This window comes from Salvelinus alpinus, chromosome 32, assembly GCF_045679555.1.
Source record: "Salvelinus alpinus chromosome 32, SLU_Salpinus.1, whole genome shotgun sequence".
Lineage (NCBI taxonomy): Eukaryota > Metazoa > Chordata > Actinopteri > Salmoniformes > Salmonidae > Salvelinus > Salvelinus alpinus.
Window position 1 is genome coordinate 7016607 of NC_092117.1, and position 14964 is coordinate 7031570.

A 14964-nucleotide genomic window follows, 5' to 3' on the forward strand; every position below is an offset into this window, starting at 1 on the left:
ATATAATCACACCGGTAATAGATCCATTGTTGTATTACTTGTGAGGCACAGCTGAGTGAGCATACATTTAAATAATTCGCTTTTTATTTTACTGGGCTGATGGTGCCTGCATCTGTTGGTCAGTCTCAGTGGAGGGAGAGAGCCGCAGACCGAGGGTCCGTCTCTCAACATCCCTCTGCTCTCCGTTTCCTCCACCGACACTGACCAAAAAGGGACACACCGTCTTCCAGCTGATGTCGAAACTCGAGTCGCACCGCATTATTTTGTTACTCCTATGAACAGAGAAAGTGAAATATTCCTTGATATTAAAAAAGATCCAAGTCGCTAATGATAACAACGCCTATAGATACACTTTCCTAATTATTCATTACTGCTGCACTTCTTGTTGTAGCACTGAGTGGAAATAGGAAGAACGTGCATTTTATGGCTTATAAAAGTGTTGAATACAAAGTGTTGACAGTGCTGAGTAAGAACTTAAACAGCAGCTCTTTGCTGTATTCGTTGAGTGAAATGTTTGGCGTTTGACTAGAAATGCCTTGGAGATCGACAAGTATGTTTTTCTCCCCCCCTCCTCAACCCATTTTGCTCTAGATCTAACAAGAAATAAAACATATTACGAACATAAAGTAAATGTCTCAAAAGAATATAACATTTTTTAGTTCCAAAGTGAGGAACATCAAGGAGATTCACATTCAAAAGCTTGTTCAGTACACTTCACTCAACTCATTGTGGTCTAAATGGTAGACAATGAATAGTTGAACATGGTGTTTGCTGGGCAGGAATAAAAACTTGCACACAGTGCAGTACCCTGGGGCAGAAATCACCCACGTCTGTATTTTAGAATGAGTGTCATATGTTACAATGAGCTGACAATTCTGCATGATAGAGAACAACATGTGTGGATTTACTTCTAACATAGTGACGTTGCACACTGCTGAATAAACTCCTTACTATACTCCTGGGAAAGGATGATTTTCCTGGTGGATGGGAGGTTTACATCTGTCTGGGTGATGGCGTGGGATGTGCTTCAACCTGAGGTGAACAGAGCAGAAACATAAGGCCAAGGGAGGAGAAATTAACCTCACTGCTCAAATTTCAGTGCTGGTTCAAGTTGCTGAGACCCGCAACTACCTTTGTTAATGTGCAATGGTTTTGTAAACAGTTTTTCATATTCATAGGCTTGATCAAGTTTATTTGATAATTTCATTATTTAAAATATTTTCTTTGTATGCAATGGTGAAACACGACGGGAGGGTGTCACGTATTCTCCCCCCTCTGGCCTCTAGGTCACCAGACTGCTGATTATTACGCACACCTGTCAACATCGTCACGCGCACCAGCGCTAATTGACACTCACCTGGATTCCATCACCTTGATTGCCTGCTCTATTTATGTCACTCCCTTTGGTTCCTTCCCCAGGTGTTATTGTTTCATGTCAGTGTGCTGTTCATGGTTTATTAAATGTATTCACTCCCTGAACTTGCTTCCCGACTCTCAGCGTACATCGTTACAGAGGGGAAGTGACAAGAAGAAAGTTAGGTAAACAGACACTGCATGATTGTATTTACTAATCATGTAAAAATGCCCAAATAAATGACCAGCATGGTCAAATAATAATAATCACAGTAGTTGTCGAGGGTGCAGCAAGTCAGCACCTCAGGAGTAAATGTCAGTTGGCTTTTCATAGCTGATCATTAAGAGTATCTCTACCGCTCCTGCTGTCTCTAGAGAGTTGAAACAGCAGGTCTGGGACAGGTAGCACGTCCGGTGAACAGGTCAGGGTTCCATAGCCGCAGGCAGAACAGTTGAAACTGGAGCAGCAGCACGGCCAGGTGGACTGGGGACAGCAAGGAGTCATCATGCCAGGTAGTCCTGAGGCATGGTCCTAGGGCTCAGGTCCTCCGAGAGAGAGAAAGAAAGGAAGAGAGAATTAGAGAGAGCATACTTAAATTCACACAGGACACCGGATAAGACAGGAGAAGTACTCCAGATATAACAGACTGACCCTAGCCCCCGACACATAAACTACTGCAGCATAAATACTGGAGGCTGAGACAGGAGGGGTCAGGAGACACTGTGGCCCCATCTGATGATATCCCCGGACAGGGCCAAACAGGCAGGATATAACCCCACCCACTTTGCCAAAGCACAGCCCCCACACCACATCGCTCATAATGCCTGCAAGCACGCCTACGATCAGTTGTCAGTGGATATTGAGACAATTGTTTTACAGATCTACAGCCACTTATCAGTATCTGTTTCCCGAAGAGAGGGACTGCGTGCATTTTTTTGCCTTTGTTGACATTGAGTGGTGTGAAATTCTGCGACATGTTTGCACACGATGGCTCTCTCCTCATCCAGCTGTCGATCGTCTCCTGCAAAGTTGGCCAGCTCTTACATCATACATCAGGTCCCTTAGGGAGACCTGTCCTGTGGCACTGAAGAGTATTTTTGAGTATGAAGAAAAAACAGAAGCTGCTGAGATTTATCTGTGCTTTCTCCACAACGTGGGGTGTGTTTTTGACCAACTCGTAAAAAAGCTGGAGGAAACAACGCTCTCCATCACAGATGTTTACGAGGAAGTCCAAAAGTTCAAAATTAAGATGCTTCAGCTGAAACAGAACAGTTTTTTTCCGATACCAGACCAAGCAGCTGATGGACAAACAATTGTCAGCATAAAGGTCCAAGCAGCAACAGGACTTTGAAGTTCTATGACACTGTCATTACATACATTGACAAGTGGTTTGATTTCTCACCAGAAAATGTAATGGTGAAACTGATCGGCCTCTATGAGGAGCTCTCCTTCACTGACCTGGAGCAGGTGGTGGTTTCCCTCAAAATGACAGAGACGGTCAGTATGGACCAACTCTATGAAGAGTTTTGTGCTAGCCGGGAGGAAATACAGAAAGCCAGTGGGTGGCAGTTTTCCAAAACCTAGGGAAAGCCAACTTGATCAACATGTTCAGGATTGTCTCATTTGTCCTCAGTGTGCCAGGCTCAAATGCCTTTATGGAGAAGATTTTCTGTCTGATGACCATTAAATGGTCAGACTCAAGAAACAGATGCAGCACAGAGCTGATCAAAAATGAACATCAAATATTTGTGAACTGTGACTTGTCATGTAATGACTTCTCTCTGGCTAAGCAAGAGGAGAAAGGACTGCTTGAATCAGTCAAGAGCAGCAAAAAATAAGTAGACTTGGTGAGTGACTCATGCCCCTCTTTTCCACTTTTGCATTTGAAAAGTAGTTTTTTTGCTGTAAAAGGTCCAAATTGTGATTTCTTTGATCATTTATTTTGAGTTTTATTCACATAAGTTTACATAATGATACAGTTTTAGTAAAGCTATAGACTAAATGGAATATACACATGTTTTTCCTTTCCAATTGAATAAGAATATGAATATACACTGTATATTCATTCACACAACACCATACCCTTACCGCCGTGGCACAGTGCACGGGCACGTGACCTTTTGTCCCTTATTTGGTAGTGAGAAAGTTGGCAACCCTACTTCAGTCTGCCATTAATTCAGCAGTTTGGGGAATTTTCATTGTGTTGCAAGGGGTTATGGGATAGCGTCCCTGGCGAAGGGAACGGAAATGTATGGTCATATGCAGGCTTTGTTTTCCAGACCTCCCAAGTATGCTTATAGAACTTCCGGCAAATCTAGTACATACTTGCCATTTCACGTTCTTAGGTTTGGAATTGCAGTTGAAAAATGACAGTTGACTTTAGTACTAGCTATACGCTCTAGATAGAACAGGTATGCAATGTGGAACAGAGACAACGTTTATGAAATATCACATTATTTTCACTGAAATATATTGAGTCACAATTGAATATACAAATAGTTTGATTTAAATAGAAATGGATCATTTCAACATGACTTTCTCTCTTACTTTTTGCTTGCTTGAGCAGTTTCACCACCACCATGTGAGTTCTCTTCTTTTCCCTTACAACTTATAATACAGGGAGCACAGAAAACACACACACACACACACCTAGTATTTCGCTGTAATTCTTTACCTTGTATTTCTAACAGTTTAGCAGAAGGCGACCACACCACATTATAGTTGGTAAGTGCATAAGAAAATAATACATTTACAAAGTCATCTGTTTCCGATTGTCTCATTATGAGATCAATTAGTCCAGTAGTCTACTAGATAAACGTGTGTAGGTTGTCTTTTACAATATATCATTTACACTATTTTGTTGCTGTTTTTCATGTAACTCACAAGATGTTCTGCAGTTATATTCTGAACTCTGCCTCATCTCTCTCCTGTCCTTCCCAGTTAAGACAGAGCCGGTAAACAGTGAGACTGACTACCACAGAAGGCAGCACTGGACTGCAATGCAGGCGAAGGTAACACCACACACAGTTTCAGCCTCTCATTTCTCCCTTTGAAACTTAGCTTAACACACATGGATACTCACAGATGTTGTTGGTGTACCAGCCACATTACAACTAACTACCACCAAGTGTATCATTGCAGTCATCTGTTTCCCTTCACACGAATACACATAAGCTGTTCATGTGATGTCACCATTACTCTCACTCTTGTTACAAAATATGCTTTTACCATATTTATTCCAAATAATATTTTATCTAGTGCGGGGGAAATGGACAATCAAACACATCAGCTGTTTCTTCATTGGGATAATAAAATTGCCATGCAATCTTATCTTGTGCAATCTGTCCATTCTGTTGAAAGAATGATTGTCCTACATGAAATTCTCTGAAGGATGAGAAAGGAATCCGGCAGGTTTTCCGACAGGAAAATGACCCTGGAAATCTTGTGGAATTACCTGCAGTACCCACGGGATTTTGGGTCCCTTTTGGTGTAGGACAATTCCTGCAGGTAGTCCTTCAGGAAACAAACCTGCAGGATTTATTTGAGAAATGTCTGCAGGATTCCTGCAGGATTGTTTTCCTGAAAGACTACCTGCATGATTCCTACAGGATTCCTAAAGGATTCTTGCATGAATTATCCTATAGGAAAGTGGCCCTGAAAATCCTGTGGGATATCCTGCAGGACTTCCTATTCCTGCAGGATATACAGTGGGGAGAACAAGTATTTGATACACTGACGATTTTGCAGGTTTTCCTACTTACAAAGCATGTAGAGGTCTGTAATTTTTATCATAGGTACACGTCAACTATGAGAGACGGAATCTAAAACAAAAATCCAGAAAATCACATTGTATGATTTTTAAGTAATTAATTTGCATTTTATTGCATGACATAAGTATTTGATACATCAGAAAAGCAGAACTTAATATTTGGTACAGAAACCTTTGTTTGCAATTACAGAGATCATACGTTTCCTGTAGTTCTTGACTAGGTTTGCACACACTGCAGCAGGGATTTTGGCCCACTCCTCCCTACAGATCTTCTCCAGATCCTTCAGGTTTCGGGGCTGTCGCTGGGCAATACGGACTTTCAGCTCCCTCCAAAGATTTTCTATTGGGTTCAGGTCTGGAGACTGGCTAGGCCACTCCAGGACCTTGAGATGCTTCTTACGGAGCCACTCCTTAGTTGCCATGGCTGTGTGCTTCGTGTCGTTGTCATGCTGGAAGACCCAGCCACGACCCATCTTCAATGCTCTTACTGAGGGAAGGAGGTTGTTGGCCAAGATCTCGCGATACATGGCCCCATCCATCCTCCCCTCAATACGGTGCAGTCGTCCTGTCCCCTTTGCAGAAAAGCATCCCCAAAGAATGATGTTTCCACCTCCATGCTTCACGGTTGGGATGGTGTTCTTGGGGTTGTACTCATACTTCTTCTTCCTCCAAACACGGCGAGTGGAGTTAGACCAAAAAGCTCTATTTTTGTCTCATCAGACCACATGACCTTCTCCCATTCCTCCTCTGGATCATCCAGATGGTCATTGGCAAACTTCAGACAGGCCTGGACATGCACTGGCTTAAGCAGGGGGACCTTGCGTGCGCTGCAGGATTTTAATCCATGACGGCGTAGTGTGTTACTAATGGTTTTCTTTGAGACTGTGGTCCCAGCTCTCTTCAGGTCATTGACCAGGTCCTGCCGTGTAGTTCTGGGCTGATCCCTCACCTTCCTCATGATCATTGATGCCCCACGAGGTGAAATCTTGCATGGAGCCCCAGACCGAGGGTGATTGACCGTCATCTTGAACTTCTTCCATTTTCTAATAATTGCGCCAACAGTTGTTTCCTTCTCACCAAGCTGCTTGCCTATTGTCCTGTAGCCCATCCCAGCCTTGTGCAGGTCTACAATTTTATCCCTGATGTCCTTACACAGCTCTCTGGTCTTGGCCATTGTGGAGAGGTTGGAATCTGTTTGATTGTGTGTGGACAGGTGTCTTTTATACAGGTAACGAGTTCAAACAGGTGCAGTTAATACAGGTAATGAGTGGAGAACAGGAGGGCTTCTTAAAGAAAAACTAACAGGTCTGTGAGAGCCGGAATTCTTACTGGTTGGTAGGTGATCAAATACTTATGTCATGCAATAAAATGCAAATTAATTACTTAAAAATCATACAATGTGATTTTCTGGATTTTTGTTTTAGATTCCGTCTCTCACAGTTGAAGTGTACCTATGATAAAAATTACAGACCTCTACATGCTTTGTAAGTAGGAAAACCTGCAAAATCGGCAGTGTATCAAATACTTGTTCTCCCCACTGTATATTCTGGAGGATTCCTGCAGGATTGTTTTCCTGAAAGACTACCTGCATGATTCCTACAGGATCCTGCAGGATTCTTGCAGGAATTGTCCCACAGGAAGTGGCCCTGAAAACAATTTGGCATATCCTGCAGGACTTCCTATTTTTGTGCAGGAATGCTGTATGACTTTTTGGTAAAGGATCATGCATCCTGTGATTGGTCAGATGCTCCTAACTAGCCCATCGCTGGTCAGTTCGGTCCGTTGCATGCTCTCTCGAGCGTATAAGTATTAGCCGGGCCTGAACTGTGTTTTTTCCAGTGTCAGAGCGTGGGTGGACATAACAGTGCATAAAGGAAATTATTCAGACCCCTTGACTTTTCCCACATTTTGTTACGTTACAGCTTCATTCTAAAATTGATTACATCGTCTTTTCCCCTCATCAATCTATACGCAATACCCCATAATGACAAAGCAAAAATATTGCAAATAAAAAACTATTTACAAAAAATAAAAATAAAAATATTTACATAAGTATTTAGACCCTTTACTAAGTACTTTGTTGAAGCACCTTTGGCAGCGATTATAGCCTCAAGTCTTCGTAGGTATGACGCTACACATATCTGGGGAGTTTCTCCCATTCTTCTCTGCAGATCCTCAAGCTCTGTCAGGTTGGATGAGGAGTGTCGCTGCACAGCTTTTTTCAGGTCTCTCCAGAGATGTTGGGTTCAAGTCCGAGCTCTGGCTGGGCCACTCAAGGACATTCAGAGACTTGTCCCAATGCCACTCTTGCGTTGTTTTGGGGTCGTTGTCCTGTTGGAAGGTGAACCTTTGCCCCAGTCTGAGGTCCTGAGCACTCTGGAGCAGGTGTCCATCAAGGATCTCTCTCAACCTCTCTTTCGTGTCGTCTGAGATTCCCAAAGATTGGAAAGCAGCTGCGGTCATCCCCCTCTTCAAAGGGGGGGACACTCTTGACCCAAACTGCTACAGACCTATATCTATCCTACCCTGCCTTTCTAAGGTCTTTGAAAGCCAAGTCAACAAACAGATTACCGACCATTTCGAATCCCACCGCACCTTCTCCGCTATGCAATCTGGTTTCAGAGCTGGTCATGGGTGCACCTCAGCCACGCTCAAGGTCCTAAACGATATCTTAACCGCCATCGATAAGAAACAATACTGTGCAGCCGTATTCATTGACCTGGCCAAGGCTTTCAACTCTGTCAATCACCACATCCTCATCGGTAGACTCGATAGCCTTGGTTTCTCAAATGATTGCCTCGCCTGGTTCACCAACTACTTCTCTGATAGAGTTCAGTGTGTCAAATCGGAGGGCCTGTTGTCCGGGCCTCTGGCAGGCTCTATGGGGGTGCCACAGGGTTCAATTCTTGGGCCGACTCTCTTCTCTGTATACATCAATGATGTCGCTCTTGCTGCTGGTGAGTCTCGGATCCACCTCTACGCAGACGACACCATTCTGTATACTTCTGGCCCTTCTTTGGACACTGTGTTAGCAACCCTCCAGACGAGCTTCAATGCCATACAACTCTCCTTCCGTGGCCTCCAACTGCTCTTAAATACAAGTAAAACCAAATGCATGCTCTTCAACCGATTGCTGCCTGCACCAGCCCGCCCGTCCAGCATCACTACTCTGGACAGTTCTGACTTAGAATATGTGGACAACTACAAATACCTAGGTGTCTGGTTAGACTGTAAACTCTCCTTCCAGACTCACATCAAACATCTCCAATCCAAAGTTAAATCTAGAATTGGCTTCCTATTTCGCAACAAAGCATCCTTCACTCATGCTGCCAAACATACCCTCGTAAAACTGACCATCCTACCGATCCTCGACTTCGGCGATGTCATTTACAAAATAGCCTCCAATACCCTACTCAATAAATTGGATGCAGTCTATCACAGTACCATCCATTTTGTCACCAAAGCCCCATATACTACCCACCACTGCGACCTGTACACTCTCGTTTGCTGGCCCTCGCTTCATGCTCGTCGCCAAACCCACTGGCTCCAGGTCATCTACAAGACCCTGCTAGATAAAGTCCCCCCTTATCTCAGCTCGCTGGTCACCATAGCAGCACCCACCTGTAGCACGCGCTCTAGCAGGTATATCTCTCTGGTCACCCCCAAAACCAATTCTTCCTTTGGCCGCCTCTCCTTCCAGTTCTCTGCTGCCAATGACTGGAACGAACTACAAAAATCTCTGAAACTGGCTTTAAGCACCAGCTGTCAGAGCAGCTCACAAATTACTGCACCTGTACATAGCCCATCTATAATTTAGCCCAAACAACTACCTCTTCCCCTACTGTATTTATTTATTTATTTATTTTGCTCCTTTGCATCCCATTATTTCTATTTCTACTTGGCACATTCTTCCACTGCAAATCTACCATTCCAGGGTTTTACTTGCTATATTGTATTTACTTCGCCACCATGGCCTTTTTTTTTACCTTTACCTCCCTTATCTCACCTCATTTGCTCACATCGTATATTTATTTTTCTACTGTATTATTGACTGTATGTTTGTTTTACTCCATCTGTGTTGTTGTATGTGTCAAACTGCTTTGCTTTATCTTGGCCAGGTCGCAATTGTAAATGAGAACTTGTTCTCAACTTGCCTGGTTAAATAAAGGTGAAATAAATAAAAAATGTTCACATTAAAACAATATTGCATACTTATTATTAATTAATAATTAGCATTATCCAATGTGATTCTTTTTTGACCGCTATATATATCCTGAAATTGCGCCTCTGCATTAAAAATAATATAATGTAGCTCTGTTAATATGGATCAAATTTGAACGGTTCGGGCAAGACAAGAGCAGGGGTCTCCAACCGTTTCTTTCATAAGAACATAGAACAGCACTGCCTGCATACATAATGTAATTGCGTTTTGGTTCTTAAAACCACACATTTTGAACAAAAATAATTTTACGGTAACCTAAATTTGAGAACTTTTCCTTCTTAATTAAGATGACAGAAAATAAAACGATTTTACGTTTGAACAAATCTGTAGCCTTCAATTACAGGACTAAGCTATTATAAATTATTTTCCAGTTATTTTTTAAATTGTCATTCTGTTTAATAGTGGCCTTTTAACCGCTGTCTGGTGTTCGGGTCTGTGTGACCCATTTTCAATGTTTACTAAAAGATAAATGATACCTCAGACTCATTGGCCTTCGCTCATTTTCTGTGAAGAACATGTAAAATAACACATTTTCATTGAGTGCACACTGTGCACCCCCCTACACATTTTTATTACATATGTGGTGTTCGGGTCCACTGGAAAAGTGTGTGTATGTGAAAACAAGTAAAAATTGGCAAAAAGATTTGCTGTGTGCCTTCACTCTGTCTTCCTTTTCCCTTGGCCTGCTGTTTCAACATAGCACCAAGAACCTGTCTGTCTCCCTGCCTGTCTCCCGCTTTTCTCACGGTCTTTACCTTTTGTAGTGTGTGAAACTACACAACGTCTTGCGGGAACTTGCACAATGTTATTACAATACATTATTTCTATACATTATTTCCATACATTGTAAAAAATGCAGTATTTTCCCACACTACCACAGCCAGGTGCAAATTGTGGGAGGGACACAACAAATAAATAGCTTTGCGTGTATGGCTCTTTACCACAATCAATCAGTATGGCAAAAAGAATGTCTGCCTAGAGGGCCTTAGAAATCATTTTTGCAGTGTGAGAAGCTAGTGTCTTCCACGTTGGAAGATTAAGAATTTTCAGAATATGAGGATCTTGTCTCTGGCAATTCAGAGTCTGACAGTGAGTTGGAAGAAGAGGATGAGATTGACCCTCAGACAGCCCCAGGACCAGCCCGTCAGCAGCCAGCCTCAGGACTAGCCCGTCAGCAACCAGCTCATCAGCAGCCTGCAGGAGGTGAAATATGGATGTTAAAAAAATTGTGAAATTGAATGGTCTTCTTGCCCAAGGAATGAGCCACCCCACATGGCTGCCTATGTGATAAGGATGCAACCAAGGCCGACTTGGATGGCGGTTACTTATATGCAGGACTTAAAGTCAAATGTTGAACTGTTCATCCCAGACACCATCCACAAAATCATTCTGGACTGCACTAATTTGGAGGGAAGGTGTGTTTTTCGAGAGAGATGGAAGGAGATGGACTAAACTCATTTACATGCATACTTTGGGGTTCTTATCCTTGCTGGTGTTTTCAGATTTTCAGATCCAATGGGGAATCCACAGAATCCCTGTGGGATGCAGAAACTGGCAGAAAACTTTTCCGTGCAGCAATGTCTCTGGAAAACTTCCACATTATTTCCAGGATTATCTGCTTCGATAATCGGAACACCAGACCAGCTCGGCGGCAGAGAGACAAGCTAGCTGCAATCAGGCCAGTGTGGGACAAGTGGGTGGGACCGCCTTCCCCTGTTTTACAACCCTGGGCCCAACGTTACTTTTGGTGAGCAGCTTATGCCATTTAGGGGCCGCTGCCCCTTCAGGCAGTACATATCATCTAAACCCGCAAAATCTGTAATCAAGATCTGGGCTGCCTGTGATGCTGCTGCTTCAGATGCGTGGAACTTGCAAGTGTATACGGGGAAGGCAGATGGAGGAGCCCCTGAGAAGAACCAAGGGATGCGGGTTGTCCTGGATGTGACACAGGGACTCCGTGGCCACAACATCACGTGAGAACTTATTTTACTTCGCACAAGCTGGGACAGGAGCTCCTCAAGAGGAAGCTGACGATGTTAGGAACAGCACAAAAAAACAAGCCAGAGCTCCCAACTCAGCTGTTGAGTACACGGAACAGGCCTATCAATTCCTCTAAGTTTGTGTTCACGGCCGACTCGTCCCTAGTGTCCTACGTGCCAAAGAAAGGCAAAAATGTGGTACTCATGAGTACGCTGCATAGGGATGGGAGAATCTGTGAACAGGAACATCAAAAACCAGAAATCATAATGAATTACAAAGCCAGAAAAGGAGGGGTGAACAATTTAGGCAAGCTGGTGACTGGCTACAGCTGCAAAAGAAGAACCCTACGCTGGCCACTTGTGATATTCCTCAACATTTTGGACATCTCAGTGTACAATGCGTTTGTCATCTGGATGGCGTTCAACCCAGATTGGAAAAGAGGGAAGCTCCAGAGGAGACGGCTCTTTCTCGAGGAGCTGGGCAAGGCATTGGAAAGACCTCAAATCCAGAGGAGGCAACATATCCCAAGGACCTCAGCTTCTGCAGAAAGTGAGGAGGATGTTGGTGCCCCATCCGCCTGACCCACAGAACCAAGAACTCCAATACCGGACGTAAGTGTTAGTGATGATGTTGCATGTGTGTGTGTCTGACTCTTCTACCTTGGCCTGCTGTAACTACATATGTGTGTGAGTGAGATGTTAGTAAAATTCCTGAACTAAGGGTTTTCATGATTCTAGATTGCAGTTGGTAACGTAACAAAGAAGCGCTGCGATGTGTGTGGACCCAAGAAGGACAGGAAGGCACAGTACACATGCATCAAGTGCAAAAAATACATTTGCAACACACACACAGTAAAACTCTCTCCCTCATGTGGTGTGTAGACCGGCCTTCTTTTGTGTTCGGTGGGACTCTTATCATTTCCATAAAATACTGTATGTAAAATTTGTCCGTCCAATTTGTTTAGTTCTAAGCAATAAACAGCAAAAGTGATAACCTTGTGAAACATGATTTTTTTTCTACCTATGTCTTGATAATTCATTTTTGTAAAAAAAAAATGAATTGCGCTTTTATTGATTAAATGTGATCTAGCAGAGGTAAATGGCAAATATTAACCATGTATGCTGTCTATATTGCTTGTAATTGATATAAGTCAACATCTAAGTATTTTTGCGTAAATTGTTATGGCTGTATCGTTTTAAAACCCCAATAATGTGGGTCCATCAGACCCGCGAACATTTGGTGAATAACCAAAACATGAACACCACACAAGGGTTAAACAACACACCACATTGAATAGGCTACATATCTTAGGCTACATATTTGACTATTTTAATACAGACTAGCTCAAAACATTACTAATCATTGAAAATGACAAATTACCCAATGGATCATGAGTTTGCGCCGCTATTTTGAAAGGGGGAGGGTGCAGCTGCTCTATTTGTTTCATTGCCCAGGTGCCTATGAATAGAGGTGTTACGTTTCTGTAAGCTAAGCACTCGGACAGTAGGGCAGGTTCAAGTGCGTTGTACATGAGCCCCATGTCCATAACTGTTTTGGTGACAGTCGTTTTAACAACCACTCGTCGAGTTTTCTGTCTGTGGCTTGTCACATCAGATTTGGCCCACTCGAAGTAGGGCAGGCCAGCCCCCTAAGAAGATCCGCCCATAACGCCTGCTCTGTATTGTAGCATATTACATTCAAAGGCCAATTTTGAAACATGTACAGTATGTTGCATTTTATTTGATTGAATTAACTGGCTGTTAAAATAACTAAATTGATGTTCATTATGTTGTGTTTTGGTGATTAAATCAATGTTCTGGTATTTTGGATGATCAATGTTGGTGAAAGATGTCTTCAAATAAAATTAACGCACAATAAAACGTTTTGAATATGACACTTGCTGCGTTACATGTGTTAACTGTTTGGAGTTTTGTATGAAGAGAATTGAAAATTCCACTAAAGTGATAAAAAAAACTGTAATGTGTATAGTTTAACTGCTGAAAAATGTCTATATTTAAATGTATCAATTTGACATCAATTTATGTTAGAAGGTAAAACCAAATCCTATAAGGATGTGAATGTAAATACTACATCCTCATTCCCATCAGCCATTGTGCTTCAAAAGGACAAAGTGTAGTCACTGTACAGTATGTGCTACCATTTGGAATTATTGTGTAGTGTACAATGCACTGCTGAAATACCTGGGTTGTATATAACAATATTACATTTTTTACACTGTAAACTGATGAATTTCAAGCAGAGATACAGGCAATACTGTATCAGTTGACAAGTTATGTAGATAAGGTGATCTTGTACAATGGTGCATGTGGCAGAAATGACATACAACACCGTGCTACGTTTTTACAGCAGCCAACTGCTTTACAATACCCCTATTTCTGATGATTTGTCCTAGTCAAAAGTTTGGACACACCTACTCATTCCAGGATTTATCTTTATTTTTACTATTTTCTACATTGTGGAATAATAGTGAAGACATCAAAACTATGAAATAACACATATGGAATCATGTAGTAACCAAAACAGTGTTAAACAAATCAAAATATATTTGAGAATCTTCGAAGTAGCCACCCTTTGCCTTGATGACAGCTTTGCACGTGCTTGGCATTCTCTCAACCAGCTTCACCTGGAATGCTTATCCAACAGTCTTGAAGGAGTTCCCACATATGCTGAGCACTTGTTGGCTGCTTTTCCTTCACTCTGTGGTCCAACTCATCCCAAACCATCTCAATTGGGTTGAGGTCGGGTGACTATGGAGGCCAGGTCATCTGATGCAGCACTCCATGACTCTCCTTCTAGGTCAAATAGTCCTTACACAGCCTGGAGGTGTGTTTTGGGTCATGATCCTGCATGTACTGTATCAGTATAATGAAACTGACATATTTCTCAACATGCTCACAACCTGCCATTCGATACAAATTATTTAAAAAATGGTACATGTCAAGTGTTATCAGTTTAGAGATTTGTACTTAGAGTTGTGAAAATATACCATTTACATTGAAAAAAACTGTAAACACATACACACATTTACACCAACTCATGGGACATTGTTGGAGACAAATTGCGTTTTTTTTTAAAGTAGGGAGACCAAAGCACTTGGTCTGGAAGCATGTGACATGAGAAGTTCACAGAGGCCATTATTGTCTCCCTATCATGCAGTGATGCGGCAGTAATTAAATATGCCACTTATGCTTCACTGATTAATTTCCCTTCACAATTTGGTGGCTCAGCTGAATGCAGCTTTATGGGCAGAAGGGCTATATTGTATCCATTATTGCCTCATTACTGGTTGTAAGGGCTTGGCGTGGGGGAGGGGCAGAGTGAGGCTAAAGCACCCCATGAAGACATTATGGTTGTCTCTCCAAACATGACTATGCTCTCCATTGTCAGTTCTGTCCCCATTTTTCTGATGTGATGTGTTTTACTTTATTGAAGTAGGGAGCAGCTTGCTAATCCGCCGGAGAATCTAAACAACCAACACTTTAATGATGTAGTTTACAAAGAGTTTCTACGGGATATTCTCGTTTATGCTTTTGTTGACTGTAAAGGTTAGACTTCTACAATGTCTTGCGTGCAGTCACTGTAATTATAGCTCTCTCTGGACAGTGTCCTGCAGAAGAG

At 42.4% G+C, this 14964-nt stretch overlaps 1 protein-coding gene across 1 annotated transcript; it reads left to right on the forward strand.

Moving 5' to 3' along the window:
* The first annotated feature begins 2767 nt into the window (after nucleotides 1–2767).
* Nucleotides 2768–11906, forward strand: LOC139562164 (piggyBac transposable element-derived protein 4-like). The gene is made up of 4 exons (XM_071379565.1): nucleotides 2768–2912; nucleotides 4295–4365; nucleotides 11101–11305; nucleotides 11410–11906. The coding sequence occupies exons 1-4, from the start codon at nucleotides 2768–2770 to the stop codon at nucleotides 11904–11906; spliced, it is 918 nt and encodes a 305-aa protein (XP_071235666.1).
* The last annotated feature ends 3058 nt before the right edge of the window (nucleotides 11907–14964 follow it).

Excerpts from the sequence above, each read along its gene's own strand:
- LOC139562164 (XM_071379565.1), top strand. The coding sequence starts at position 2,768 with ATGGTGAAACTGATCGGCCTCTATGAGGAGCTCTCCTTCACTGACCTG. Across the intron at positions 2,913-4,294 it reads GGAGGAAATACAGAAAGCCA|TTAAGACAGAGCCGGTAAAC; the intron begins GTGGGTGGCAGT and ends TGTCCTTCCCAG. Across the intron at positions 11,306-11,409 it reads TGTGACACAGGGACTCCGTG|AGCTCCCAACTCAGCTGTTG; the intron begins GCCACAACATCA and ends AAAACAAGCCAG.